General features: G+C 44.5%; 2 protein-coding genes and 1 long non-coding RNA gene across 5 annotated transcripts in view; 1 reads left to right on the top strand and 2 right to left on the bottom strand.

Annotated features, from left to right (window-relative positions):
* LOC138747740 (serine/threonine-protein kinase 17A-like) overlaps positions 1–15,829 on the bottom strand; it is a 61,966-nt gene extending 46,137 nt beyond the window's left edge. The window contains exon 1 of the mRNA XM_069907276.1: positions 15,404–15,829. Coding sequence (XP_069763377.1) covers positions 15,404–15,501 — 98 coding nt within the window. The 5' untranslated portion in view covers positions 15,502–15,829. The remainder of the gene's footprint in view (positions 1–15,403) is intronic.
* LOC138747739 (V-type proton ATPase 116 kDa subunit a 1) overlaps positions 1–19,892 on the top strand; it is a 176,535-nt gene extending 156,643 nt beyond the window's left edge. Inside the window, exon 21 of one of the 2 annotated variants that reach the window (XM_069907264.1) lies at positions 19,485–19,892. In XM_069907264.1, the coding sequence (XP_069763365.1) occupies positions 19,485–19,602 (118 nt within the window). In that variant the 3' untranslated portion in view covers positions 19,603–19,892. The remainder of the gene's footprint in view (positions 1–19,484) is intronic. The other variant, XM_069907266.1, reaches the window with a different exon arrangement.
* Positions 19,893–23,460: 3,568 nt separating this feature from the next.
* Positions 23,461–25,339, bottom strand: part of LOC138747183 (uncharacterized) — a 30,146-nt gene continuing 28,267 nt past the window's right edge. For both annotated transcript variants that reach the window (XR_011347349.1, XR_011347350.1), the window contains one exon: positions 23,461–23,611. This is a non-coding gene — a long non-coding RNA (uncharacterized lncRNA). The remainder of the gene's footprint in view (positions 23,612–25,339) is intronic.

Genomic DNA, 25,339 nt, shown 5'->3' on the forward strand with positions numbered 1-25,339 from the left:
GATACTGACAGAGAATGATCAGCCATGATTGGAAAAATGGCGGTGCTGGCTCGACGGGCCAATTGGCCTACTCCAGCACCTACTGTCTATTGTCTATTGATTCGGGCCAAAGCCATACCTTGAAGAAGAGCTCAGGCCCGAAATGTCGGTAATAGGTCTTTACCTCTATGGACGCTGCAAGACCTGCTGAGTTCCTCCATAATTTCTGTGCTTTTACTACAACCATGGCATCTACAGACTTTCGTGCTTAACAAGGTTAAACATCATTTAAGACCAGAAAGAACTCAACTTTAATTGTCCTTGACTAACAACTGGTCCTGATGCTTCAGCTTGTACTTAAAGGATAGGCAGATGGATGAAATACATGGAAGTTTCATGAAACTATACCAAGATACACAACTTCCTGTTAGATTAATACACAATAAGATGCTACTGCTAGAAATACACCTTAAATAACTATTGCAGAGTTTTGAAACTTCAGCACCATCACAAGGGGACATTGCTTAATATTTACGGCAATTGCTTTGGGCAAGAACAGATACTGTGCACGTAACCTACTCTGGCAAGACGAATGATTAACACAAATAAATGCTGATAAGACCTTTAATTGCTTTTGTATTCGTGGCATTTGATAACAACACTGAAACTTTGGAACATGGAAACTTGGTCTTCAAGAGGTGAATGTGTTCATAGTTAGGAATTCATTCTTTCTGTGGCTATATTATATACGCATATAAACAAACATACACCTCTCATAACAGCATACTCCAGACCATTGATAAGGACAAGTTTGAAGAAGGCTACAGGCCAAATGGTAGAGAATGAGCTGGTAATAGATGGGCACACATGGTTGGTATGGATATGATGGGCCAAATGGTCTATTTCTTTGCTGCACATCTCCAAGACTGAGAGAGCTGGATGTGGTGGTGATTGTGCTGCACGTGGCCAAGGAGGAGAGGAATTGGGAAAACCCTGGGGAACAGGGGGGGGGGGGGGGGGCAGGAAGAAATCAAGCTGGCATGAGAATTACCACAGCTGAAAAGTAGATGTAAAGATTATGGAGAAAACCAGTAAAGATGAGAATCTGAATGATAAAGTGTAGCTAGCTGGAAAAGAAGTAACTGAGAGGCCGGGGAGATGCCTGAGAGTCAAGAAAAGACTTTGGCAGAGAGCAAGGAAAGATCGGAGTGGTGGTGGAGAAGTGTGTGTGTATGTAATGGAAGAGTAATCATCAGATGAAAAGAGATACAGAAGGAATTCACCTTCTCCATGAGCAGGCCCAATACCAGCCCAGATCAGGACCATTCAGGTCCTATGGGCAGTTTGCATGCACGTTGTTCACAAGGAGAACTAGATAGAACTTCCAGAAGGGCACTGAGCTTTGGACAAGGCAAGAGTGTTTCCAGGGCCTGATACCTTGGTTGCCATAACAATCTTGAATTTAAAAAAAAAGCTCATGCACTTTCTTTTCACATAAATGATGTCATTCCATTGTTTTAAATGCTGTTTGGACTCTTATTTGAGATACAACCATGCAAGTTCACTTCCGACTCATAACAATAGCATCAAATATCTATACTTTGAAGAGTTGCTCAATTCAGCCGCACATTTCCTTGTTGACTCTTTAATATCAATAGTTATGTGGCAATGATATTCAATGCAATGTTTTACTTGTAATCCATTTGCACCATGGGGTTGCTTCATTTTCTGTTTTACCCATTGGAAGCCTAGAGGCAGATGGAATTATCAAGGGTCAATTAACTCAACGAGGGCAAGAGTCGGGCCAGGCAGACCCATGTAACAAATTTCCAATTAAGATTTCCCTGGTCCACTTTCTTGCATTCACCTTTTTATCTCAGAGTTTGATGAAGTCTGCAACTATTACATGAAACTTATTGGAAAAAGGAAATTAAATTTAAAAATCAGCTCTCTAGACCCACCCCCCCCCCCCCCACCCCATGTGAGATCTATGAAATTATGAGCACTAAAGGAGCAGAGACTTGTAGCAATTACCAGTAGCAGTGGGTAGAACATTCAGTCACACAAAGCTCATTCGCAGGACACATCGTTTGTATCATATTTTGGAAAGCTCGTGTAACTAGTTTTTGCACACTTGGACAGCAGGGCTCAGCAGTACATGTACACAGTTACTCAGACAATTCTCATTTCGTAGCTCTATTTGTTTAGACAAGAGTCTGGTTAAAGCTGGTGTTAAGTTACCCAAGCACGAAACAATAATTAATGCCTTGTGAACAGCATCTGTAACAAAAATAGCGTAGCTTCAGATTCTTTATACATTAAAATTCTATTTTAAAGGACCCAATACAAATAATGATTTTATGAACTAAAAAAAGCCACAAAAACTTTAATGCCACATTCAAAAACATCCATACAAGATCCAACTTGAACCAAGTCCTGAATTGTTTATTCCTTTCCCCTACCTCTTCAGCAGTAGCTCCATCCCCTCTCCCCTCACACACAAACCTCAGCAAACAACCATGTATACTGTAAATGCTTCTTTTAAAAAGTGACTTTTTAAAAAAAAAATGTGATAAAGTTCACGAGACGCATTCACAGGAGGAGATCCTTTCCTTTCAGATTGCAGTGTAGCTGCACAGTAGGAGTACGGCTAATGTGAAGACAAATATTCAAAACTGCGGTCTTTCACTATTAACTGGAGACTATCTTCTTCCATGAACTCTTCAGTCAAGTTTCACCCAAGTGAGGAATTTGGAGAATGTTGTACAGTGTACAGGTTGAACCCCTATTATCCAGAGGTCCGTCAAATCCCATGATCCAGCACGCTTTGAATCTGCCGTGATCGGGACCAGGGTTCGAATCTATATTAACAATGGCAGATTAATCCCTTACAGCACCGGGGTTTGACTCCCATGCTATCTGCAAGGAGCTTGTACTAATGTCCCAATCACTGGCGCCATAAAGGCGGCATGCTAACCACTGCGTTAACTGTGCCACCCCACAGTATAAGGGGTTTCCATTGGGGGTCAATTTCTGTTTTCCTGCATTTTCTGTGGTCCAGCAATGGCCAGGTTCCAGCATGGCTGGATTAAAGAGGTACAGCCTGTGTTGAGAAAACAATTGTTCTTTCAAACTCTTTGAGGGGAGCATGCATCTTTATTGCATTTCCTGTCTTGTGAGCAATGACAGGATAAAGTAAGATCAGTGCCATCCATTTTTATCTACCCGAAAATGTGATTAGAAGTAGAGAAACGATATAACACAGGAGGAAGCCATTCTGTCTTTGTGCCCAAAAACAAATCCAATTAGCCACAACTTTTGGCCATTGCTCTCAGACCCTGAAGAGGTCAATGTTTTAATTATGCACTTGGAACCAATCTAGGAATAATTTTTATTGCTGTGGATTTATGCTGTTTCAGTACTAGCTTTGCACAGAGGTTGCCAAGCTGAATTTTCAAGGTTGCCTCAAGAACCTTATTAAAACAGAAAATCCCACAAAGTACAGATCGTTGTCTCAAGAAGATAGCCAACCCCATCACTCTGGTCACAACCTCCGCTCTGAAGGTATAGAACCCTGAAGACTAGCACCTCTAGGTTCAAGAAGTTGCTTTCCTACAGCGATCAGGCTTTTGAACCTCCCCTCATTACACTAATCAGGACTGCACCGACACCACAGAAACTATCTGCAGTTATTTTTTGCACGAAGATAACTGAATATTTATCATCTCTGTATTCTTTTATTTATTGTTTCTTTTTAATTCAATAAAGTATACCACGATAGGTTTTTTTTGTTGTTTTCCACTTGTTTTATTAAACAAAGTGGCAGCAAGCAATAATTTTGGTGCAGTGCATTAAACTAATTACCATTAAATACATTCCAGGCCAGAAATAATAATTTAATATCCAGTTAAATGAAACCTTATTCCCACTTTTATCATACATGTAACAAGAAGATTCCTGTTCTTAAGTTACAGTATATTTTCTTAGGCACTGAATGTGGTGCTAATGGCTGGATAATTGCAAGACAACAAAAAACACGAAGGGAAACAAGTTCCAGCTGATTCGCAACTTGCTGGGGAGAGGTCACAAGGCTAATGAGAGAAACTGGTCAGTAAAAATTAACTGCTTTTATATTAGCTTTGGTCTCCCTCAGCAGGTGGCCTTGAGCACCCACTTATCAGCCAGGCTCCTCAGTACCTTTATTTGGACCAATACAAGTCTTGCCTGCTGCAATGTTACGAGTTAACATCATGAACGTGAAGAAAAGACACTTTGATCATTCTGTTACAGTCCTTTTACTCTCCAAAAGGCAAAGAGCACAGATATGCAGTTAGCTCTGATGAAGTGTTTGGGTGTGAGAATATTAACCATGTTGTGGTGGCCTCTGTGGTTGAACAGACAGCTGGCATTCATTATGCAAGGTGACATGTGAAGAATGACTGCTTTGGTTAAAAAATGTGGAGGATTCACTGCTGCTTGGAACTGCACAAGATTGCAAGTTACCACCCCCCTCCCTAAATTGAAGGGATGAGGTTCAATTGAAAGAGCTTTCAGAAGTCGACAGAAGAGCAGGGTTATCAGAGGGCAGGCTGCTTTCTATCAACGGCGACATTAGTTCTCAATGGCACTGACTGATCCAGGAACCAAACCTATCTACTAAAGTCTTTGGCACGATGTTCTTTTAGTTCAATACTGGTCTAAAGTTTACTTGGAACAGACCTATAGAATGGATTTGACAGGAGATTTCATTTTTCTTGCCCAATGCAAATACTCAGTTCAATCAACAAAACGCCTAAATCGGCTAGAGGTCTGAAGAAGATTGCACTCCATTTGAAATAAGAACACGCTGCTAAGAAAGAGGTCTGTCTCCCAGGGAACAGACATGCATCTCCCTGAATTCTGTTTGAGTAACAGGAAAGACTGAATGGTCCACCTGACAGCTTTGAGCAGAGTTTTCTTTTCCCACAGGACGCAACAGGTAATTTGCATGTGGTCTGTGTGTCAACATGGTGTAGGCATATCAATTCCCAGCCATGCAGTCTCAGATGTGGTTAACATATCCTGGTCTGAATTCATGAAATAAATGGACCACAAATTAGAGGAGATACGGTAACTCAACAATTTGGCATTCGTGTAAAATTACAGTTTGAATTCTTGCTACAAGAGGACACCATATATTTGCACCCAAGAAATTAACTTTTGGAAATGGAAAGTGGGGGGGTGGGGGTTGAGGGGAAGTGCATTGAAGACCCAAATACCTCCCCTTCTCCCCCCAATTACTGCACACTTCTGAGCAATATAGATCGGTGTGTGCTCAGTGTTACAATAGTTGTTCAAGCAGAGGTGCCCCTAATACCCCAGTTCAGGAAGAGGAGAGGACGGAGGGAGAGCACGTTAGAAAATCAATACAATTGCAGATGCTGGAAATCTGAAAGGAACAGAAAGTGCTAGAAATGCTCGACAGGTTAGGTAGCATCTGTGGGGAGAAATGATTTTAGATCTGGGATTCATCAGAAGAGCACAAGGCTGGGAAAGAAGGGCTAGTTTCAGATTCAGTTGAGACACTAAACACCTTTTAACCCTCTTGAAGGGTTTGAGCAGTAGGGAATCAGCAAATGTCCTCTTCCCCTTGCCTGCAATTATTAAGCATTGATACATTATCAAATTTTTTTAAAAACCTGCAGATATTGAAAACCTGAAATTTGACCAGAAAACGTTGCACATCTCAGTCAGCATCTATGGAAAAGGAAACAAAGTTAATGCTTCAGGCCAAAGACCCTTATTGATACACCTAACATGGGGTTCCAAAATCAGTCAGAGTTAAATTCTTGCCCTTGCCCCAGTTCCCAGCCCTTCCAGCATACGCCCAAACTCAGAGATGCCGCAGTAATAAAGCCCATTGGATCTGTAGAATTTGGGATTCAGCTGTACAGTCAATCAACATTCCAAATGGAAGTTGGATCCAACGTTGACAGTAATGACATTCACAGAGTTTTCCCACCCCCCAAAACACCCCACCGTCCTCTCCTCTCCCCAGGACTTTTTATTCCCCACTGCCCTAAGTCCAACTAGCCAAACTTGAAAAGGAGAAGGATAAAGCTTTCATTGATTGAATAAATGTTAAGGGACTGTGCAGATATTGTCCCATCAATCCAATACACACGTTCAGAGAGACCAAATTTTAAAACAAGGAGTAAAACGCGAAAGTCTGCAGACATTGTGGCTGAAGTAAAAAATCAAAACGCTAGAGAAACACAGCAGCATCCTTTCTTTCAAAAAGATAAAGAACCAACATTGTGGGCTTGACCTCCTCATCAAGATATGAAGAAACCTTGATAACTTTTTGCTCGCATCTTGATGAAGGGCTCAAGCCCACAACGTTGGTTCTGTAGCTTTACCTCTGCTACATAAAGGACACTGTTTGACCTGATGAGTTTCTCCTGCATTTTGTGTTATTACTACAAACGAAAGACATGGCTGTCAAATTTTGGGAAGTTAATCACAAAAAAAATATTTAATTTCCTCCAGTTGACAACTAATATAAACACATTAGTGTACTCCATCATCAGGTACTGTTGGGATGATAATATTACAGATTATTACTCAACTTTCTAAGCTTAGGCTTAATCTTCATGTAGGCCGAATACAAAATACAATTCTACTTTAATTAGATTCACAACCTCAGCTGCACAGACCTGTATTGAACTCAGCGAGGATGATACAGAAGATTCACTGGCACCATGCCTGGGTTGGATCAAGAAATCTGCAACTGATCTCAAGCTGACGGTTGGGTGCATTGCCATACTTTCTAGGACTGGTCACAACCTCCAACACAGAGAACACAGACTGCAGAGATGAGACAGAATTGTGGAGCTACATAATACAAGACTTCCCAAAGACTTGGCACCAGGAAGAGGTGGTGCTCCAAAAACCACTGGTCTTCCTCCTGAAGTAGCAACATTCTTCTGTAGATTACTAGTCTCCTTACTGGTACTATTCTTGTGTGGCGAGTTCTGAGATTTAGTTCAGAATGCAGATTTAATGAGTTTATTGCTGTGCACAATCTAAATGTACAGCTCAGAAGCACGCATTTCCATTGACAGATTAGAACACCAAGAAAGAAAATTACACTGAGATACCCTGATAGATTTTGATTGTCAGATAAATTCAGCCACATCTCTCCAATTACCAAGTACAGAAAAACTATACCCTCAGTCAAATTTGTTGCCAAATCAAACTGATCATAACCCTTGAGGAAGGGCTCAGGTTCAAAATGTCAGCAATATAGCTTTGCCTCCTATGGACGTTGCAAGATGGGCCGAATTCCTCCAGCAGTTCTGTGTGTTTTTACTTGGATCATAAATGGAATTAACCACCACTGAATTACTACAACTAAAAATGTCGCTTCTTTTTCTTGCTTTAAAGTTTGCATGGGAAAGCAAATTTAGGTCAGTATTTTAATTCAAAGCTAGATTGTATCAAACAATGCAACATCCTGCAAAAATAAATCATTAGGCCTCCTTGAAAATTTCCAAAAATATTGTTTTCGCAGAAGGCATGAACCATCAAAAATCACCACACTGGGCACCCCAGCTGTGATGAACAAGAATCTTTTGCCAGATAAACCTACATTCATGAAAGAATTTGCATGATTGTGTGAGGTACAGTGTATTGAACCAGTGCAAACATGATGGGCCAAATATCACAGATTTTAAAAAATATTAATTCCTGATCTTGGCAAGAGAATCACAGCAAGTTATAAAGATACAGCGAAATAGGGAGGAGGGACTGGAGTGACAGGATATCTTGCAGGATTTACTATAACACCAGAGGGAATAAGCAATTGTTATTACACAATTCAACACATGGTTACCAGATAGCAGTAATCTCCACTGCAATGTTTTTGTGTTCTCAAATAATATTAATATTTCTATATATTTAATATTAATAGCATATTTTCATTAAAAGTCTTATATAGAGTGTAGAGTAGTGTAGCCAAGTTTGTAGATGATAATAATTGCGTGGAAAAACAAATTGTATAGAGGATGTGGAAAGGCTGCAGAAGGATACAAGTTAGGTGAGTGGGCAAAGGTCTGGCAGATGGAGTCCAACGTTAGTAAATGCGAGGTCAGCCACTTTCGTGAGAAAAATAGAAGAGCAGATTATTATTTAAATGGTGAAAAACTGCAGCATGCTGTAATGCAGAAGGACTTGTGCATGAATCAGGTACAGGTCATGATTACAGGTACAACAGGTTGTTATGGAATGTTGGCCTTCATTGCTAGAGGAAATTAATTCAAGAGCAGGGAGGTCATGCTGGCACTGTACAAGGTACTGGTGAGGTCGCACCTGGAGTACCGTGTGCATTTCTGGTCTCCATGGTTGAGGAAGGACAATACTGGCCTTGGAGGTGGTCCAGAGGAGGTTCACCAGGTTGATCCCAGAGATGAGGGGGTTGACCTACAAGGAGAGACTAAATCGTCTGGGATTATACTCACTTGAATTCAGAAGAATGATAGGAGATCTTATAGAAACATATAAAATTAGGAAAGGAATAGATGAGATAGAGGCAGGAAAATTGTTTTCACTGGGAGGTGAGACCAGAACTAGGGGGCACAGGCTCAAGATTCAGGGGATTAGATTTAAGATGGAGCTGAGGAAAAACTGTTTTTCCCCCAGAGAGTAGTGAATCTGTGGAATTCTCCGCCCAGGGAAGCAGTTGAGGCGACTTCATTAAACATATACAAGGTTCAGTTAGATAGATTTTTTTTTACATAAAAAGGGAATTAAGGGATATGGGGGAAAAGGCAGGTGGGTGGGGTTGAATCAATGATCAGATCAGCCATGATCTTATTGAATGGGGAGCAGGCTCGATGGGCTGGATGGCCGACTCCTGCTCCTATTTCTTAAGTCCTTATGAAGCATTTCCCCCTCATATTACACACTAAAACACATTCCCAGAAAACTTTGAGGAACATATAGGGTGGGTTCAGCAGAGGTATTCAAATAGGTGCATTTCCAAGTTTCATTATTGGGTAGAAAATGAATCCAGGATTAATTTGGTCTAATTTGTACAAGTCAATCATATCCTTATGAGAATTACCAGATAGAAATTTCAATGTACATACTTTCATTGCTGGTGTGTGGCGACAACAGGAAACCACCTTCCTCCACCAAACCCCCCCAACCACACAGAATTTTACAAGCATAGTATTGGAGCCAGAAGACTATTAGCATTATTGCATTCTGAATCATTATAAACATAATGCCTGATAAATAAGAGAACAAAAAAATCAGCCCAGTCACCCTGGTGCAACAGATATGGTCACCACACACTGTTCTGAATGTACATAGAAGAGGCTACTTCTTGCGAAATAAGCAAGAGGGGAAATAACTGAATGGATTGGGTGCACACACTGGGCAACCTTTGTTAGCTTGCCAGGTGAACTGGCTTTCCAGGAGAGAGAGGAATTCTAAACATTAGCAGAAAGAGCAAAAGAAGCATTTGGAAACAATGAGGATCTTCTAACTTTGCTCCGTAAAAATACGGCTTTTATTCCTACATTTATATGGACTATAGTCCGCAAGCATCGAGTCCACGCTGCTGAAGAACCAACTGTGCTGGGTGGGTCACGTCTCCAGAATGGAGGACCATCGCCTTCCCAAGATCATGTTATATGGCGAGCTCTCCACTGGCCACCGAGACAGAGGTGCACCAAAGAAGAGGTACAAGGTTCTCTTTCGCTTGGCTTCGCGGACGAAGATTTATGGAGGGGGTAAAATGTCCACGTCAGCTGCAGGCTCGTTGGTGGCTGACAAGTCCGATGCGGGACAGGCAGACACGGTTGCAGCGGTTGCAGGGGAAAATTGGTTGGTTGGGGTTGGGTGTTGGGTTTTTCCTCCTTTGCCTTTTGTCAGTGAGGTGGGCTCTGCGGTCTTCTTCAAAGGAGGTTGCTGCCCGCCAAACTGTGAGGCGCCAAGATGCACGGTTTGAGGCGATATCAGCCCACTGGCGGTGGTCAATGTGGCAGGCACCAAGAGATTTCTTTAGGCAGTCCTTGTACCTTTTCTTTGGTGCACCTCTGTCACGGTGGCCAGTGGAGAGCTTGCCATATAACACGATCTTGGGAAGGCGATGGTCCTCCATTCTGGAGACGTGACCCACCCAGCGCAGCTGGATCTTCAGCAGCGTGGACTCGATGCTGTCGACCTCTGCCATCTCGAGTACTTCGACGTTAGGGATGAAAGCGCTCCAATGAATGTTGAGGATGGAGCGGAGACAACGCTGGTGGAAGCGTTCTAGGAGCCGTAGGTGATGCCGGTAGAGGACCCATGATTCAGAGCCGAACAGGAGTGTGGGTATGACAACGGCTCTGTATACGCTTATCTTTGTGAGGTTTTTCAGTTGGTTGTTTTTCCAGACTCTTTTGTGTAGTCTTCCAAAGGCGCTATTTGCCTTGGTGAGTCTGTTGTCTATCTTGTTGTCGATCCTTGCATCTGATGAAATGGTGCAGCCGAGATAGGTAAACTGGTTGACCGTTTTGAGTTTTGTGTGCCCGATGGAGATGTGGGGGGGCTGGTAGTCATGGTGGGGAGCTGGTTGATGGAGGACCTCAGTTTTCTTCAGGCTGACTTCCAGGCCAAACATTTTGGCAGTTTCCGCAAAACAGGACGTCAAGCGCTGAAGAGCTGGCTCTGAATGGGCAACTAAAGCGGCATCGTCTGCAAAGAGTAGTTCACGGACAAGTTTCTCTTGTGTCTTGGTGTGAGCTTGCAGGCGCCTCAGATTGAAGAGACTGCCATCCGTGCGGTACCAGATGTAAACAGCGTCTTCATTGTTGAGGTCTTTCATGGCTTGGTTCAGCATCATGCTGAAGAAGATTGAAAAGAGGGTTGGTGCGAGAACACAGCCTTGCTTCACGCCATTGTTAATGGAGAAGGGTTCAGAGAGCTCATTGCTGTATCTAACCTGACCTTGTTGGTTTTCGTGCAGTTGGATAATCATGTTGAGGAACTTTGGGGGACATCCGATGCGCTCTAGTATTTGCCAAAGCCCTTTCCTGCTCACGGTGTCAAAGGCTTTGGTGAGGTCAACAAAGGTGATGTAGAGTCCTTTGTTTTGTTCTCTGCACTTTTCTTGGAGCTGTCTGAGGGCAAAGACCATGTCAGTAGTTCCTCTGTTTGCACGAAAGCCGCACTGTGATTCTGGGAGAATATTCTCGGCGACACTAGGTATTATTCTATTTAGAAGAATCCTAGCGAAGATTTTGCCTGCAATGGAGAGCAGCGTGATTCCCCTGTAGTTTGAGCAGTCTGATTTCTCGCCTTTGTTTTTGTACAGGGTGATGATGGTGGCATCACAAAGGTCCTGAGGCAGTTTTCCTTGGTCCCAACAAAGCTTGAAAAACTCATGCAGTTTGACATGCAGAGTTTTGCTGCCAGCCTTCCAGACCTCTGGGGGGATTCCATCCATACCTGCTGCTTTGCCACTTTTCAGTTGTTCGATTGCCTTATATGTCTCATCCTGGGTGAGGACCTCATCCAGCTCTAGCCTTAGGGGCTGTTGAGGGAGCTAGAGCAGGGCGGAATCTTGGACTGAGCGGTTGGCACTGAAAAGAGATTGGAAGTGTTCTGACCATCGGTTGAGGATGGAGATCTTGTCGCTGAGGAGGACTTTGCCGTCTGAGCTGCGCAGCGGGCTTTGGACATGGGGTGAGGGGCCGTACACAGCCTTTAGAGCCTCGTAGAAACCCCTGAAGTCGCCAATGTCCGCGCTGAGCTGGGTTCTCTTGGCGAGGCTAGTCCACCACTCATTTTGGATCTCCCGGAGTTTGCACTGAAGATGGCTGCATGCGCGACGGAAGGCTTGTTTCTTCTCTGGACAGGACAGCTTTGTAAGGTGAGCCTGGTGGGCAGCTCGCTTCTTTGCCAGCATCTCCAGGATTTCCTGGCTGTTTTCGTCGAACCAGTCCTTGTTTTTCCTGGAGGAGAAGCCCAGTACCTCTTCAGTGGATTGCAGTATGGTAGTCTTCAACTGATCCCAGAGGGTTTCAGGGGACGGGTCCGTGAGGCGGATTGCATCGTCGAGCTTTGCTTTGAGGTTTGCCTGGAAGTTTCCTCTTGCTTCGTCTGACTGCAGGTTTCCAACATTGAACCTCTTTCTGGGGGCTTTACTGTTCCTGGGTTTTGGCTTGAAGTGAAGGTTGAGCTTGCAGCGAACCAGCCGGTGGTCAGTGTGGCATTCCGTGTTGGGGATGACCCTGGTGTGGAGCACATCTCGTTTGTCACTTTCTCGCACCAGGATACAAGGACTGCTTAAAGAAATCTCTTGGTGCCTGCCACATTGACCACTGCCAATGGGCTGATATCGCCTCCAACCGTGCATCTTGGCGCCTCACAGTTCGGCGGGCAGCAACCTCCTTGGAAGAAGATCGCAGAGCCCACCTCACTGACAAAAGACAAAGGAGGAAAAACCCAACACCCAACCCCAACCCACCAATTTTCCCCTGCAACCGTGTCTGCCTGTCCTGCATCGGACTTGTCAGTCACCAACGAGCCTGCAGCAGACGTGGACATACCCCTCCATAAATCTTCATCCGCGAAGCCAAGCCAAAGAAAGATACATCCATAAATACAAATTCCACAATGGGATGATCCCCAACTTTCATAAATCCACTTCTAGTTGACCACCCTTCTCAACACTGATCAGCAATTAATTTTGTCTTGAATTAACATGAATGTTGTGAATACATCCAAAGAACTTTCATCAATCTGGATTCAGAAAAGACTGGCATTTTTGGGTTATTACAGAATCTGAAACAGAGCACATTGATACAATATTGAAAAGCACCTGAACAATATCTACAGCAGTGGTTCTCAACCTTTTTCACATCCCACTTTCAGTCATCCCTATGCCATCGGTGCTCTGTGATTAGTAAGGGATTGCTTAAGGTGGGACGTGAGTGGAAAGGGAAGGTTGAGAATCACAGCTCTAGACCCAATTGATATTGAAATATTTTGCTTGAGAAAAATTGCATTGGCCCATTTCCTTTTGAGTTCTGAAACCGTGCACATAACGAGTCAATGAGGTACGATTAAAACGGTGGTTTTCAAACTTTTTCTTTCACCCACATGTAACCTTATGTAATCCCTTACTCATCATAGAGCACCGATGGCACAGGGAATACTTAAAGTGGGATGTGAGCAGAAAGAAAAAGGTTGAGAACCACTGGATTATATCCAGCCTCATAACACCTTCCTAATAAATAGGGAAATCTTGCTGTGTGAGAAATAAACGTCGGGTCCTGCTGCAAAGAAAAAATTTAATCCAAATCATTTTTAAAAAATGTTCTTAAATACCCTGCATAATCATGTGCAAATGGGTCATTGACAATTAAAGGAACAAGTCAGACAGGTTAGATCAATGGATTTCAAACTTTTTCTTTCCACTCACACACACCACTTTAATTCATTCCTTACTCATCCATATGAATCAGTGGGGCATAGGAATTGCTTAAGGTGGTATGTGAGTGGAAAGAAAGTTGGAAAACCACTGGGTTAGACATAAACGCCTCACTCTCGAAGAATACAGTCCTTGGAGGTCCTTTGACCAGCACCACATTCAGCTGGAGAATCTGAAAACATGCTCAAAAACATAGATCATGAATATAATGGGACTTCCCAAGAATTATGTTTTTCAAATCAAGGAAAGAGACCAGTACAGTGAGAAGACCAGCCACTGCTACTTGGCTCATCAGTTGTCTGTCACTGTGGTATGGATGTGAGCTTTCTCTTAAATCCAGGATTTGTAAATGTCCATCAAACTACAATTAAAATAACAGAGCATGTGTTCAGAGAGTTCATTAACAACATGATCAATGGGAATGAAGGTTAAAACAAAAAGACTGTATCTGCAGAAACATGAAAACAACCCTTTCCAGAACTGGGCGTTCAACCTGAAAATAAACAACTCTCCCTTGGTCTAATGATACATCTTTAAGTTTCTAAACGACCCCCCCATGGGCTCGTTCCCATTTTTAAAACCCCTATCACTGTAATTGGTGCATTAGCTTCTTTAATTATCCCCTGTCTTGCTGGGTTCTCCCAGCGATCGGTGAATCTGTGTTGAAGAGCCCCACTCTTCTGCAAAGTGTGGAAGAGCCCCCCCTCTTCTGAAAAGTGTGGAAGAGCCCCCCCCTCTTCTGAAAAGTGTGGAAGAGCCTCCCCCTTCTGAAAAGTGTGGAAGAGCCCCCCCCTCTTGTGAAAATTGTGGAAGAGCCCCCCCCTTGCGAAAAGTGTGGAAGAGCCCCCCTCTTGCGAAAAGTGTGGAAGAGCCCCCCTCTTGCGAAAAGTGTGGAAGAGCCCCACCTCTTGCGAAAAGTGTGGAAGAGCCCCCCCTCTTGTGAAAAGTGTGGAAGAGCCCCCCCTCTTGTGAAAAGTGTGGAAGAGCCCCCCTCCTCAGCAAAGTGTGGAAGAGCCCCCCTCCTCAGCAAAGTGTGGAAGAGCCCCCCTCCTCAGCAAAGTGTGGAAGAGCCCCCCTCCTCAGCAAAGTGTGGAAGAGCCCCCCTCCTCTGCAAAGTGTGGAAGAGCCCCCCCCTCCTCTGCAAAGTGTGGAAGAGCCCCCCCTCCTCTGCAAAGTGTGGAAGAGCCCCCCTCTTCTGCAAAGTGTGGAAGAGCCCCCCTCCTCTGCAAAGTGTGGAAGAGCCCCCCTCCTCTGCAAAGTGTGGAAGAGCCCCCCTCCTCTGCAAAGTGTGGAAGAGCCCCCCTCCTCTGCAAAGTGTGGAAGAGCCCCCCTCCTCTGCAAAGTGTGGAAGAGACCCCCTCCTCTGCAAAGTGTGGAAGAGACCCCCTCCTCTGCAAAGTGTGGAAGAGCCCCCCTCCTCTGCAAAGTGTGGAAGAGCCCCCCTCCTCTGCAAAGTGTGGAAGAGCCCCCCTCCTCTGCAAAGTGTGGAAGAGCCCCCCTCCTCTGCAAAGTGTGGAAGAGCCCCCCTCCTCAGCAAAGTGTGGAAGAGCCCCCCTCCTCTGCAAAGTGTGGAAGAGCCCCCCTCCTCTGCAAAGTGTGGAAGAGCCCCCCTCCTCAGCAAAGTGTGGAAGAGCCCCCCTCCTCAGCAAAGTGTGGAAGAGCCCCCCTCTAGTGTAAAGTGTGGAAGAGCCCCCCTCCTCTGCAAAGTGTGGAAGAGCCCCCCCTCCTCTGCAAAGTGTGGAAGAGCCCCCCTCCTCTGCAAAGTGTGGAAGAGCCCCCCTCTAGTGTAAAGTGTGGAAGAGCCCCCCTCTAGTGTAAAGTGTGGAAGAGCCCCCCTCTAGTGTAAAGTGTGGAAGAGCCCCCCCTCCTCTGCAAAGTGTGGAAGAGCCCCCCTCTAGTGTAAAGTGTGGAAGAGCCCCCCTCTTGTGACTGAATGAAAAGCTTCCGAGCGCCGTGTCTCACCTTCCCAGCTCCTTCCCCAAGAGAGTATAGTTGCTGTTGAACGAGTCGGTCCGTATGCGGGATAAAATCTTGGCCACCATCCCCTTGCGGTTCATCATGACGGCAAAGAAGCTGCAGCGCAATCACCGGCGAACTCGAGAGTCCAGAGCAAGTTGACAGATGAGAGCCCAAGGCAGCCCGGGGGAAGGGGCACTGCTGAACGTCCCGGCGGCGGCACCACCCCGACCCAGCAGTCGGTGCAGCAGCGGGCACTTGCTGACAAGCCCTGCGGCTCCTCCCACCTCCCCCCAACCTGGTCAGGGCGAGCCGACAAGGTTTGCACGGCCACGCACCCGCCCGACGCGATCGCTCTGCCAGCGCTGGAGTCGGCGGCGGGGCATCAGGAACAGTCCGTGGGAGCCCGAGGTCTAAGCAGCTTCAACGCCGCGGAGAGCCAATCACAAGGCGGGGCGGAAGCAGCGGCGGTGCCGGCCGAGCGCTCTTTCCCCGGGGCTGCAGCCCCCAAACTGCGGCACGTGCACGCATCGGGCTAAATTAATACATGCAGTTGAAAGGGGATAAAACGTTGAGCATCACCATCAAAATATAATGCACTGAAAGTCTCACCTGCTGCAGCCACAGGAGGGTCTCCAACTGCAAATAGCACACATGGACCAGAGTGGGCTAAGCCAAGGAGAAGACCAAAAAAAAGTTGCAGTTAGTGCAAGCAAACATGACAGCTCAGAACAGGCCCTTCGGCCCTCGATGTTGTGCTGACCCACCCCAAAAAAAACAACTGAACCCTTCCTACCTCATTACTCTCCTCCGTGTACCTGTCTTAAATTCCCCTAACATTCCTGGCCTTCCAGGGCCCACAACTCTCGGTGTGGGGGAAAAAAAAACTTACCCCTGATGTCTCCCCTAAACTTCCCTCCCCTCGCTTTGCACCGATGTCCTCTGGTGTTTGCTACTGCTGCCCGAGGTGCCGGCTGTCTCTATCTATGCTTCTCGGAATCTTGTAGACCACCTTTCATCCATCTACGGGTCCAGAGAGAAAAGCCCTCACTCTGCCAAACTTACCTCATAAGACTTCTTTTCCAATCGAGATAACATCCTGGTAAATCTCCTTACCTTCCATAGCTTCTACATCCTTCCTATAATGAGGTGACCAGAACTAAACGCAGTACTCGAAGTGTGTTCTCACCAGAGATTTGTGGAATTGCAACATGATCTCTCAACTCCCTGACTCATGAAGTTCAGTATTCCATAGCCCTTCTTAACTATCCTGTCAACCTGTGCAGCAACCTTGAGAGATGTATGGATATGGACCCCAAGGTCCATATAACATTTCAGTGGTACAGACCGTTTGGCGGTCCTGGAGTCATTTAGTATGGGAATGTTTTGAGTATCTTTCAGCCCTTGCTTTCCTGTTGGTGAAAAAGGATTGAATATCTTTTTCCACAGACAAGATTCCAGAGGACTGGAATATAGTTAGTGTTCTCCATGGGGCCTCCATATTGTTGCAATTATGAAGAAGGCTCGTCGGTGGCTTCACTTCGTGAGGAGTTTGAGGAGATTTGGTAGGTCATCAAAGACTCTCGAAAATTTCTACAGGTGTACTGAGGAGAGCTTCATTGTCTGGAGTTGCCAAGGCACAGGTCAGGAAAAGACTACAGAGTTGTGAACCCGGCCAGTGGCATCACGGGCACCAGTCTTCACTCCATCGTGGACATCTACAGGAGGCGGTGTCTTAAGAAAGCAGCCTCTATCCTCAAGGACCCCCACCACCCAGGCCCTCTTCACTCCGCTACCATCGGGAAGGAGGTACAGGAGCACTCAGTGGCACAAGGGCAGATTTCTGAATGGACAATGAACCACGGATGCTACTTATTTTTGAAACTAATTTATCGTTAAAAATATATTTAATAGCAATATTTGGATTGTAATGCTGCTGTAAAACAACAGATTTTGTGACATAAGCACGACAATAAATTCTGATTCTGCTGTTGTTCCTTTGTTCAATGAAGGGCATAAGGGCAATCCAGTGAATAGTAGCCCAGGGAGCCTTCCATCAGGGTAGGGATGGAGCCTTCCATCAGGGTAGGGATGGAGCCTTCCATCAGGGTAGGGATGGAGCCTTCCATCAGGGTAGGGATGGAGCCTTCCATCAGGGTAGGGATGGAACCTTCCATCAGGGTAGGGATGGAGCCTTCCATCAGGGTAGGGATGGAGCCTTCCATCAGGGTAGGGATGGAGCCTTCCATCAGGGTAGGGATGGAGCCTTCCATCAGGGTAGGGATGGAGCCTTCCATCAGGGTAGGGATGGAGCCTTCCATCAGCGTAGGGATGGAGCCTTCCATCAGCGTAGGGATGGAGCCTTCCATCAGGGTAGGGATGGAGCCTTCCATCAGGGTAGGGATGGAGCCTTCCATCAGGGTAGGGATGGAGCCTTCCATCAGGGTAGGGATGGAGCCTTCCATCAGGGTAGGGATGGAGCCTTCCATCAGGGTAGGGATGGAGCCTTCCATCAGGGTAGGGATGGAGCCTTCCATCAGGGTAGATTCATAGGGATAGGATTCACTCACATCTGGAATAGCATGCACTTATTAGGGATATCAACATTGTGCGGGATGCTTTATGCGGCCGATAGGAGTTTTTTGAGCAGGTGACAAAGATAATAGATGAGGGGAGGGCAGTAGATATTGTCTACATACATTTCAGTGAAGCATTCACAAAGTTGTCTGCTCCAAAAGCTTAAGACGCAAGAACCTTTATCGTCATGCACATAATATACAAAATTTGTTGGTGAACTGTTGGTCACTGCAAAGCCCTCTCTAGCCTGGTGCCATCACCAGTAGGAGAAAGGGAAACAAAGCAAAAGACATCCTGTCAGAGACACCTCCTGCGCTCCTGCAACCTCCACAGCCACATGGCCTCCTGTCCATTCCAGCAGTGAATCCAAGCTCCTGGTTCCAAACTTCAATACAAGTAAGAAGCTGTTAACACCTGAGGTCCATTGCATCCTGCTCACCATCAGTGCCCTCATAATTCCTAGTCACTGGATTATAGAGGCATGGCGGAGCTGCTTTAGTGGCGGAACTACCACTGATGTGGATCCGGTCAAGCGAGGAGCGGAGACACAGTGCTCCTCCATATCGAGCTGATGACTCCAGGCAGGCTTTAAAGAACCTGTTAAAGGGGCTGACTGCGAAACCGCAGAGGTTGCAATGGTTTGTGGGCTCTGGGGATCAGCGGAATAGTGTGGTGCACCAGAAGTGGGAGAACAGACCTCCCACTGAGAAGGACAAGCCTGGGGGATGACCTAAGAGGAAAGGTGACCAACTACTGCAAACCAGCGAGGGGCTCAGTTGCTGAAGGATCCACACAGGCACCGGGCTGCTGGGAAATTGGTATGGGGACCAGGATTCATCGGGGTGCTGACAAGAGGGACTCCTGAATGGCTTTGGGTGCTGACAGCTTCCTGTTCATATCGGAGGTTTGGATTTGGGAGCTTGAATTTGCCATTGGAACGGACAGGAGGCTGTGTGGCTGCAGAGGTTGCAGGTCCACTGGAGGTGAAACCACAGACATTCTGTATCTTAGAAGGGACTCTCCTTGGCTTCTTTCTCTTATTGTTGGGAGTGTGGCTTAATGCTAGTGGCAACTCTTTATATGGCTTTATGGCAGGCAAAAATTGATAAATTTTGTATATTGCTACATGTTAATAAAGTAATCGGTTCTCATTAAGGCATTTGGAGGCAGGGTAGAACGGATTCAAAATTTGCATGGCCATAGAAGACAGGGGACAGTGGTGGAGTGTTACCTGACTGGTGGTCTGTGATCAGTGGTGTCCTGCAATATAATAAATGATGTGGACAAAAATGACAGAGGCTGATTTATAACTTAGTAGATAACATTGGAACACTAAATTTTTCACAAGCTTTTGCTTCCTGAAACAAAGTTGGGGATTATGATAGACAACTTCAAGTTGAAGACAAAGATCATTTCAGATCTGCATATTTAATGACATAATAATGTTGACACGATGCATTAGTTCAACTGACCTAAAACTGTTTTGCCACTGATTTTCGTCTGTACTCAGCAGCAGATGCCTCTCGTGTCAGTGTCCAACCACAGCATCGATGGATTCCAGTTGCCCTGATACTACTTTCCCATGGTCGCAATGTCCTGGAGTAACCTTTCACCATGTTCGTCACTGACTGCACCAAGATCATCAGGGAAGACGTCCCAAGTGTGAATGCAGAAAATGAATTTTCAATGGCATGTTGCACTTCATATATGCTTGAAGAAGTAGACTTAAAATATGACAGGAAATCACAAAATGAGGTTATATCTAAAGAACAGTACATGATAAGAATGTGATTTTTATTATATCTGCAGTCCACAATCCATAAAAGACACCCAAGTGCTCAGCAAGCAAAATCTTCATTGTCCAGTGCATTTGTTCCCCAAAAGGGCATTGACTCTTTCCAAGAAGCAGAAGAAATTGTCAGCTGTATTCACGTTTTACAAATACAGAATAAACGTAAGCATTTAATGATAACGACGTTGAATTTCTTTTGCAGAATGAGTTTATTTATTGACAATCACCTCACAAATGTGATTTCCCAGATGAGGTTTTCAACACTGCTCTAATTGAAGATACTTTTGCAAGTGTAAGTATTTAAAAATTAATACACTTTCTAACAACTGACAACAGTCAATGTAGTCTATAAAATAGCTTGTCACATGATGTGAGCTCCCGAGCTCCTGAGAATAAAGCTTCAGCCAGATAGAAATGCTCAGGTCCTGTGAGGTGAACGAGAAAATCTGAAGATGCCCAGGTCCAGTTGTGGTGCTACACCACTGGCCTACTGCAGGGGGCAACCTCTGTACCTGCAGGAGTGTAAGGGGACAGGAGAACACCTGGTCGGCTGTCAATCAGTCGGCCTGAAGGGATCAAGCCCCACCCGGTCGGGTGTCAATCACCCTCCGGGATACAAGCCTGCGCCGGCCTCACTCAGAGTTGCTGCAGCCGCAGCCAGCCTGGCTCTGTGGAAGTCTTTGTGGATTAAAGGTTGTTGTACAGTCTTTATCTTTGTGTGTGTCTGATTCTGGCTAACAGCGCACCGCCCTAGTGTAATGCACATAAGTGCTGGAAAACCACCGCAGGTCACACAGCACCCAAAGGAAACAAAAGGCAGTTGATGTTTCTGGCTTGAGCTCGTCATCGGGAATGTTGAACATCAGGCAGACCCCTGAATAAACGGGAGGGGAAAGGTGGGGGAAGGGGAAGGCAGAGGAGCACAAGTTAACAGGAAAGATTTCAGATTCTGATTTTCTGATATATTGTTGGAGAACATACATGGCATCACATACAACCCTCAGATTCTTTTCTCTGTGGGTGAGGCAGAATTACCACTTTATTGGTAGTGTAAAAAAATAATGTGCATATGTAAACAAATGAATAAATGTAAACTGACTTATGCAATATAGAGAGAGAGAAAAAAAATCAATGAAGTGGAAAAGGAAGAGTCTTTAATAAAGTCCCTGACTGAATTTGTCATTGAGGAGTCTGATGGTGGAGGGGTAGCAGCTGTTCCCGAATCTAGTGGTGCGAGTCTTGTGACTCGTGTACTATTTCCTGATGGCAGCAGCAAGAACAAAGTGTGTGCTGGGTGGCGTGGATCCTTGATGATCGCTGCTGCTCTCTGACGGCAGCGCTCCCTGTTGATGCTCTTGATGGTGGGGAAGGTTTTAACCGATGTCCTCGGCCATAGATGGATGCTGGTGGGAAGGTAGAAGCTGGGAAGTGATAACGGAGAGGGCAGAGGGCAAAGAAGGATAGCTCTCCAATCGGAAAAGGAAAGTAAGGAGGTGGGGAGCTGGAGGAAGGGAGACAGAGGGGTGAGGGGAAAAAGACCCCCTCCCCTCTCATTTTTATGAAGGGCTCAGGCCCAAAATGTCGGTGACCTTTTACTTCCTGTGGATGCCATGTGGCCTGCTGAGTTTCTCCAGCACTTTTTGTGAGTCAGCTTTCTGCAGTGGTTCCTCTCGTGCTCTCGCTGACATGAGCAGATTAGCTGCTGCATCTTTCAAGAGGACAGGAATTTACCCATCATATCTGGTGGTAACAGTGCCCACATCTATAAGGAAGGAAGGTGCAGTTTCAGACGATTTTATCATTTTCTTAAGCTATAATTTCTGAGTATAGGCTGCACATATGTCAGTCAAATCCATATCTGAGGTCAGTCATTCTACTGTGTGCTGACCTATTCAATTACTCTCCGGTTAACCAAACACCTTCTTAAGAACAGTCATTTTGTGATGTTGTAGTACATTTAATAAATGAAATTCTTGTAAATTGATGAACAATGAATTTAATTGTAGTTCTTACACCATATCCTAGTGACGACTTTAATTCCTCTGTGACCATCATCTTTCACCAAAGTAACAAGTCAAATTCAATATGAAAAACTGGTTAAATGAGGAGATTTTAAAACGTTGCAAAAATTATATATTTGCTCACATATTATATACTGATTTACTGAACTTGTTTCCTGATGCTGTAATTTTTATTCCTGCTTTTCCGTCATGTACTTTTGTAAACTGTGAAATATTTTGTTGAATTATTCAATTTTTTTGGCACAATATAAATGCAAGTTCCAGGCACTGAAGCAAGACATAAAGCCTGTTATCCAATATTTTATAAAATCCACATTTTATTCAAAGAAAAGACAAACATTTATTATTTTGTGGTGGGTGATGGTTTGAACAGTTTCCTCCTGGTATAAATAATTATGCAAAGTTTCAGATACCAGGCAATGGGTTCAGAAATGCAATGTAGGATTAAGATGGTGGTATAAATTACTTAAACTTTATCTTCCAGATTATAATACAAGAATTGTCAATTATGTAAGTGCCTAGTGAGATCATAGCTGGAGCCTTGCATCCAAGTCTGGTATCATTACTTAAAGAGGATATTCTTACAATAGTGGGGTTTATATGAAGGTCCACCAGATTGATTCCTGGCTTGGGGTTTGTTCCTTGAGGTGAGCTTCTGAAGACTAGGCCCATATTGTCTACATCAGCGGTTCTCAACCTTTTTCTTTCCACTCACATCCCACCTTAAGTAATCCCTATGCCGTTGGTGCTCTGTGATTAGTAAGGGATTGCTTAAGGTGGGATGTGAGTGGGAAGGGAAGGTTGAGAATCACTGCTTTAGACCCAATTGTTACTGAAATATTTTGCTTGAGAAAAATTCTCATTGGCCCATTTCCTTTGGAGTTATGAAACCCTGCAGATAACGAGTCAATGAGGTACGATTAAAACAGTGGTTTTCAACCTTTTTCTTTCCACCCACATACCACCTTAAGCAATCCCTTACTAATCACGGAGCACCTATGGCATAGGGATTACTTAAGGTGGGATGTAAGTGGAAAGAAAAAGGTTGAGAACCACTGGCCTAGATCTTAAAAGAATGAGAGACAATCTTATTGAAACATACTGCAGAAAATTCTTATGTGAAGGTGCTTAGATAATGATTGTGATGGCTGGGGTGTTGAGAGGCTGACAAACACAGCCTGAAAATAAGTAGTCAACCATTTGGGGCAGTGATCAGAACAAATTTCTTCACCAGAAATTCTGTAGAGGCCTAGAAACTGAGCATATATCATACAGAATCAATGGATTTTTTTTGAATCACGGAAAAGTGAACTGAGATAAAAGAACAGCCATCATCTTATTGAATGGAAGAGCAGGCAAGGAAGGCTTAAATTGCCCATTCTTGCTTTTGTCTCTCACACTCTTATGTCCATCTGAATGAAGATCAATGCCAGATATCTACTCAGGCTGTTTTGAGTTATATCGAGAGAGTGCAAGATCAAGTCTCATGATTATTTCCTGATACCAGAACTTGCATTGTCCCATGCTATTAATTTCCTACAATTATCCACAGATATTTTATATATATATATATATATATACATATACACACACACACAAATATTATTGTTAAAAATACCGACGACTTTATTTTGTTTATTTTTTTGGTGGGAAACAAGAATCCTTCCCTAAGAAATAATATTTTGCTTTTCCTATTCCCCACACAACCTATGGCTGGTGGGTGGGCAGCAGTCTTCCTCTGAGGTTTTCACGAGCATAACTTGGAAGTACACACAGATGACCCATTGTGATTCGTGCCAGTCGTACGGAGTGAAACACAAAAATCTGCAGACAGAGTGATTGTTGTTAAAAACACAAAATTGCTGGAGGAGCTCAGCAGGTCTCACAGTGCCCGTAATCTGGTTAAAAATATATAATTCAACATTTCAGGCCGGAGCCCTTCTTCAAGGTATGAGCAAAAAAGTAAATAGGGTGGGGGAGGAGGGAAGAAAGGGCAGGGAAACGAGCACAGGCAAGCAGACCAAAGGTGAAAATTGGTTATGGACAGGAGGACCAGGTGAGAATTGATAAGGGAGGGCTCTGTGAATGCAGAGCTGGAGGAAAGGAGACAGAGGGAGAGGAAAAGAGAGAGAGAGAGAAAATAAATAAGGATATGGGAAGGGGGAGAGATTGGGGGTGGATGGGTGGGTGGTGAGGAGGGGGGTAGGGGTGCTAACAGAAGCTGGAAGTCAATGTTAATGCCATCTGGTTGGAGGGTGCCCTGATGGAGTACGAGGTGTCATGCGTCCAATTTGCAGAAGGCCAGTCATATTATCGGCTGTTTGAGTCTGCTGACCAACTCCCGATGCTAGTTGAGCAACTCCCAGTCCTGAGATCGCTGCCAACAAGAAGGATATCCTTTGGAATGTAACTACTTTGTGCTTCCACCAATCATTCTCTCTATTCTGACTTAACCTAAGAATATAGGAATTAGGTGCAGAGGTTGACCATTGAGGCTGATTGAAAGTGTTACAACAATATTAGGGAGGAACTGGAGGAAGTAGATTGGATGCAGCTGTTTGAGGGAAAATACACATCTGCCATGTGGGAGTCTTTTAAAACCCAATTGCCTCGTGTTAAGTACATGAAAGATTAGGATGGCAGGTTCAGTAACCTTGAATGACAAGAGATTAAAAAAAAGAGAAGCTGAGAGAAGTTTAGGAAGCTAAAATCAGGCTAGGCCTTTGAGGATTATACAGGGAAGAATTTAAACAAGGAATTATAAAAGTTAAACGCAGCCATGAACTGTCCTTGACAAGTAGGAATAAGGAGAATCCCAGAGCATTTTATTAGGAACAAGAGATATGTCTGAGAAAGAACAAAGGAGAGAATTTATACATGGGACCAGAGGAAATAAGTCAGATCTTTAATGAGTACTTGCCATCAGAATTTAGGCATGCAGTGCAGTAACAGGGCCTTCCAGCCTTGTAGGCCCCTGCCACACCATTGACCTTCAACCCCCATGCTGTATGGATGGGCGATTAATGCTTTCTGTGCCAACAATGCCCAGATCACTAAAAAATTAGTAGAAAATAAAGAATGGTATGTGCCTATGAAAATGAGTTCACGTTGAAGAGATGTGAGTACTTTTCCTTTTCTCTGGTAAATATGAAATCAAAGTATTCATTTAGGACAGTGGTTTTCAACCTTTTTCTTTCCACTTACATACCACTTTAAGTATTCCCTATGCCATCGGTGCTCTGTGATTAGTAAGAGAGTGCCTAAGGTGGTCTGTGAGTAGAAAGAAAAAGTTTGAAAACCACAGTTTTAATCTTACCTTATTGACTTGTTTCATAACTCAAAGGAAATGGGCCAATGACCATTTTTCTCAAGCAAAATATTTCAGTAACAATTAGATCTAGACTGGTGATTCTCAACCATTTTTTTCCGAACTTACACCACGTTAAGTAATCCCTCACTAACCTATGGGATAGATATTGCTTAAACTGATATGTGAGAGGAAAGAAAAAGTTTGCAAACCACTGATTTAGGACCTCCACAATCTCCTCCATC

Source organism: Narcine bancroftii, chromosome 12 (assembly GCF_036971445.1).
Source record: "Narcine bancroftii isolate sNarBan1 chromosome 12, sNarBan1.hap1, whole genome shotgun sequence".
In the NCBI taxonomy this organism is placed as follows: domain Eukaryota; kingdom Metazoa; phylum Chordata; class Chondrichthyes; order Torpediniformes; family Narcinidae; genus Narcine; species Narcine bancroftii.